The sequence below is a fragment of the Solanum tuberosum genome, unplaced genomic scaffold, assembly GCF_000226075.1.
Source record: "Solanum tuberosum cultivar DM 1-3 516 R44 unplaced genomic scaffold, SolTub_3.0 scf00022, whole genome shotgun sequence".
NCBI lineage: Eukaryota > Viridiplantae > Streptophyta > Magnoliopsida > Solanales > Solanaceae > Solanum > Solanum tuberosum.
The window spans coordinates 2948378-2954120 of NW_006238948.1; the positions used below are offsets into that span (position 1 = coordinate 2948378).

At 30.2% G+C, this 5743-nt stretch overlaps 1 protein-coding gene across 1 annotated transcript; it reads right to left on the reverse strand.

The window, feature by feature from the left end:
* Nucleotides 1-233: 233 nt before the first annotated feature.
* On the reverse strand, nt 234-3116 carry LOC107059511 (ubiquitin carboxyl-terminal hydrolase 20-like). Its single transcript, XM_015306078.1, has 6 exons — nt 2745-3116; nt 1846-1966; nt 1099-1247; nt 556-873; nt 353-475; nt 234-272 (listed from the first exon to the last, which is right to left on the reverse strand). Exons 1-6 carry the CDS (start codon nt 3114-3116, stop codon nt 234-236), a joined length of 1122 nt encoding a protein of 373 aa, XP_015161564.1.
* Between the last annotated feature and the right edge of the window lie 2627 nt (nt 3117-5743).

Sequence of the window (5743 nt, forward strand, 5' to 3'; positions counted from 1 at the left end):
TAAACCATCTGTAGATTAGACGAGTGCTAACAGTCTCCTTTGATTCTCTTGTTGGGTATAGGCTTCGGATATGTATCATTTGACGCATGATTGGATTCACCAACATCAGAAGCATGATTATTTGGAAAGCACGAAGAAGTTGAGGGGATAACCAGATTTAAGAAGGGTTTGTGGATTTGTCTATAATCTGAAAACCACGGAGTGCCTCTCTTGGCATAAAACAAAATGTACGCCTACTCTACCAAAACAAGATCTTGGTGAACCCAATGAACCTATGACAAAATCAAACAAATATCAAGTTAGTTGTCGTAAGCTCAAAACGTATCTAACAAAGTAAGGAAATTTTCCATACCTGCTCGTCATTAAATTTGTACCATTTATTTGGATTACAACGAATGAAGCTGTAATAGTGTCCTGAAGAGAATGAAAACCCCGAATGCACTATAACTGCGTACAGATCGTATTTCATTTCTTCCTGTTGAGAAAAGGAAACAACATCATGTAACTGCTAATAAAAGATAGAATGTACATAAAACTCCAAATGCAAATACTCACATTATTGATTTTGTTGGTGTAATGAAGCATGTCCAATTCCAGCGGAAATGAAACATGCTTGTCCACTTCTTGAACAACAAACCTGTCATTTTTGAATCTCTTCAAACAAAGGGTAGCAACAGAATGGGCACGATCGATGAGGAACTGCTTCTCAAATGGCCCTTGTGTCTTGCACATTTCACAAGAAAACTCAATTTTCTCGATTTTAGTGAAAGACTCCAATGCTTCTGGTACACTGTCAACGTCCACAATCTCCAAGCTTAGGTCTATTAGAGGCTCGTGTGTGACAGATAAATGACAACAATTGCAACAACGAAGCTGTGAATTGAGAAAAATAGACTAACAACATACATTTAATATTTACAAGTAGGGTCTGGAGATGATAGAGTATACACAGACCTTATCCCTTCCTTGAGAGGTAGAGAGGATGTTTATGATAGACCCTCGACTCAAGTAAAAGCATTACGAAGTAGTTCAAAAAACGTAAACAACTAGACTAAAGAAATTAAGATAAAATACAGAGAACAAACATGTAATGCTTACCATGCTCACAAGGCGACCACCAAAGGCCTCCTTCACAATGTTGTCTTGTGGCTCTAAATTGTAACAACAACTTTCAAGCTTATTGAGAAAGCACTGTAAGAATTCATGTGCATCTTCTTGTTGATTCGGACGGAAAGTAGGCGAAAAAACTGATGATTTCCCAAAGTTAAGTAATACAAAGATGTATAAGGTACATAGTTGGCACAGAGGTACAAACCGCAAGTTGACAACCAAACTATAATTAATACTACTATAAAAAATGTATTATTCATTTCACAATTGTCCTCGATGAGTTTTTCTATTTTAAAAACAATTCTATTACTCAAATTATCGTTTATGTACTTCATTGATGAGAATTTTATTATAACCCTTGATGTAAAATTAAAGTAAACTTCAAAAGGAAATAAATAAATGACTAAGGTTAACTATAAGTAGTTTAGAGATGGGAGCATAAGTTCGTGTGAACCCACCCGGTTCCATGTGTGTCTGTGTCTAAGAAGGGGGATATATATCATGTTAAATCAACAAACAAGATATATTAAAACATACCTCTCAAGTGGCTAAAAATATTATTTGGTGTGACATTATTAGAGACACCAGACATAGAAAGGTCAACTATCTCTCGAATCATGCAAACTACGCAGAATCTGGTCAAGAGAGTTGCAACAAGAAATGACATGAATAAGCTAAGGTATAAGAGCCATTAAAATGAATTAAAATAAAGGGAAATTATAAGTTGATACTTACTATCACATGGTGATACATGATCAATCGATGCAAGTAGCTGAAGCAACACCACGATGTGCATAAAACATTGTACAACCGCATTCAAGAAGCATGTGTTGCCTAAGTTACACATGCCAACTCCCTAAAACAAGACAATATTATAAGCACTAGATACAATAACAGTTGATTAAATAGACACAAGAAACACTTCATTTAACTTAAAAGACAAATTATTTAATATCGAAGCGTAACATTCTTAAACATAGTAGAATTAGGATCTTTCTTCAATATGTATATATATCAATACAACAACAAATTCAGTGTAATTCCACAGGGATAGTATGTATGACACACCTCACACATACCTTTTGTGATAGAGAGAGATTGATTAGTAATGTATGACATCTCAATGTCTACCTAATATTAGTTAGCCCCACACTTAAAGGTGGCTATTTTGGAAAATGAAACTTTTATTATAACAGTGGCTAGCAATATTTTCAATTACCGAGCTGAAAATTGGGCCCTATCCTATCTATTTAACTAGATAGTTAATTGATTAAGATGTAATAAATATAGGCTAAAAGTATAAATTGTATCACTTGAAAGAGTTTAAAAAGTTAGCCCATGTTATTTCACTGTAAATTGTGTCACTTAAAAAGAGCTTAAAAGTTTTTCGCCCGCACTATTTCACTACATAGTTGATTGATAAAGATTTCATAATAATAGGCTAAGTTGATTGATAAAGATGTTATAAAAATAAGCTAAAATTGTAAATTGCATCACTTGGAAGAGGTTAAAAGTAGCTAAACCACGCCATTTCACTACATAGTTGAATAAATTAAAAATTGAGATGTCATAAAAAATAGGCTAAATTTTAAATTTTATAGCTTAAAAGAGGTTAAAATTTGGAACCATACAACCATTTTAAAAGGCCTATGCTCAATAGGCATAGTTTCTTCATCTGTCTCTTTGAAATACTCAGTCTCAATAAAAGAAATAGGCACAATAGTTAAAGGAGGCCCTTCGACACAATCTAAATATGAAAGCTCACTACTATTAGAAGAAACAGTATAGCGCATTGACTCAGAATTAGATTCAACACTAATGATCAATGAATCGGGTTCAACCCGAACCGGTGACCATTCATCCACACCTGAATCCCTTTCTTTCGATATTTTTTCAACTTTAATTTTTACTAATGAGAAATCGACATTGTTTTTTATGATTTCTTCAGTTTTCAGAGCTTCACGATCAGGTGAATTTTGTAGATTATCCGCAGTTTCTTTTTCCATTGAGATGTCAATAATAAACAACAAAATTATAGACAACTGAAGAATGGAGGTATGAGAACTCTAGGTTTATGAAGGATCTTTGGTAGATAAAAATTATGAAAAATTCAAATAAAAGAAAATGTAAATGTAAATAATGATTTTTAGGATTTTTAAGAAAAAGGGTACGCTTTGAAATGTTGTAAAAAAACAACAGATTCAATCATGGTTTTTTCTTTGAAGAAGAATCGAAGAATTTTTTTTTTCTTGGTAAAGATTTGAACTATGAAGAAATTAATTGAATGTTTTTTTTTTCTTATGAGTTTTGCGGAGGCTTTTGACAGGTAGGAGGGTTTCGAAATGGGAGAAAAACATATAAAGGGTTGGAGGTGGGGTGGAGATGGGGGTGGGGGACTTGTAAAGTAAATCTGTTAACTAGGAAAGTGATATGATTAAATAGATTGTCTAAATTAGTAGATTATCTCAATACTATGATATAACGATACTCAACTACTGGCACATATCTAATAAAGCCATGTTTTTCTTCTTTTATAATAAGAAGGTCACTCAACTTTGTTTATATATCTTCAGAAGTCACTCTATTAATATTTGAATGAGTAGAATATGATATGAAAGTATATTTAATTAATATGATCTTTATTTTCAATCTACACTACAATAATTAATGACTCGACCTTATCCTAATTCGTAACTTAAATTAACCGTATTTACTCGGAAAAAATCATGAGGGAAACTTTAATTTTTTTTCTCACCAAAACTTATGGCATGTGTATACTTGTTTGATGTAAATATCAGTGGATACTTTTACCAAATGTACAACTTCATAACTGCTTATCTTTTTGTCAGCGTAGAGTATCCATTTCATAGAATCCAATATATTTTATTCTATAGATGCATTTATATGAATCAATATTTTCTATTTTTATATAATTTATAATTAATTTTTATTCCTAAAAATAAATACTACTCCTATAAAATATATAAGTTATTGCAATTTCTTATTTACTTATTTATTTATGGTATCGTTAAGATTGGATTAGACTGTGGTTTATTATTTCATGGATTAAAAAAGGAAAAAGTTCATGTGAACAAAACAAATTTCATGCTTATTAATTTGAGAAAAAATAGAGGTGGTAATCACTGATAATTTTCTATCTATGTTCTCTGAAATTAACATTATCAGGTTTTTCATTGGCATAATTAATTTCTCAAGGTTTGTTAATCTTTCTAAAGTATTGAGCATTGTTATTTTGTGTTTGAGTTTATAAATTTTAGGACCCTCAACTATTTAATTCTCGTCTCTCTCTCTCACACACATCGTACTATATATATATATATATATATATATTAAATTTGATTATAAATATATATAATTAATAAATTAACAGAAAGAAAATTGAGCTCCAGTTTAAAGATTTGTCTATGTATTTGACCTAGTTGAATTCTCTCTCACACACATCATCCAAAAAATTTGATTTGATTTGATTTTTTCTTAAATTATTTAGTAAAATTAAAAATATAACCTAATTATTTAATACTATTGTAAATTTACTAGTCTTTGATAAATGTATTGCGCATGTATCTCTATTAAAATTTATAGAAATATCATTTTTATTGCATATGCTGCGAATACACGATATAATTGAACGTAGAAGAGTAATTATTGATTTTAATAAAACGTCAAACTTATCAAATTCGTGATGGATTATATAAAGTCCATATGAAAGTATAGTAAGGTTGGAAAATCATGCAATGCAATGAATTTTACTAAGACAATTCATAACAATATCGAAAGGACTACTTATCTTAAATAAAATAATTGGTCAAGCTTTTAATTGAAATTTTGATTAATTTTGCTCCATGTTATCCTTATTCTATGTTTATTAAGATCTTAACAGGAAGCAGTTAGACAAGGGAATCTAATTGAGTTCTTGGTTTTTTATGCTTAGATGTTTCTAACTTGACTTATTTGATTACTACAAGGATGAACCTAATCCGAAATATGATTATATAAATCACAAAAGAAATTATATATTAAATAGATCACATGAATATTAGTTATAGTATGAATTATTCAAAAAGAAATCCTCCCAATAGTATTTTCCATTTATCCCCCTTTGTCCCCAGTCTTTATCTAATGGTTATGTTAGACACATAAACATTCATTGATAATTAAGTTATAAGATTCTTTCAAAATGAGCTACGAGAATATTTCTTTTTTTTTTAATTAAAGAAATAATTGAAAAATAAAACAATAAGCTCAAAATAAATAATAACCCTACTTTTGTGAAGATAGATAATGTTCTCAATTGACCCTCAGTTGAACGACCAGTGACATATTTCTGATTTTACCTCCTATCATAGAAATTAAAATTTATGACTACAATAATAGACCCAAAAAGGTAACAAGAAAAACACTATTTTCTACTTAAAACAATAAGGATTATTCTATAGAAAAATATTTACATATAGAAAAAATATACAACTTCATGAATAAAACTTTGACAATAAATTTTAGAAAAGTAGCAATTATAGAATAAATAAATATTCACGTCATTCGGTCTGAATGCTACATGAAGAACATAAGCCAGATGATGGAACGGGAAGACCTAGGATGTAGAAGATCATAT

Bases quoted from the DNA above. Each gene is read 5' to 3' on its own strand.
- LOC107059511 (XM_015306078.1), bottom strand. From the start codon at position 3,116: ATGGAAAAAGAAACTGCGGATAATCTACAAAATTCACCTGATCGTGAA. The intron at 476-555 runs GTGAGTATTTGC...TTTTCTCAACAG, and splicing joins ACACCAACAAAATCAATAAT to GAAGAAATGAAATACGATCT. The intron at 273-352 runs GTATGGAAAATT...ATTTTGTCATAG, and splicing joins ACAAATTTAATGACGAGCAG to GTTCATTGGGTTCACCAAGA.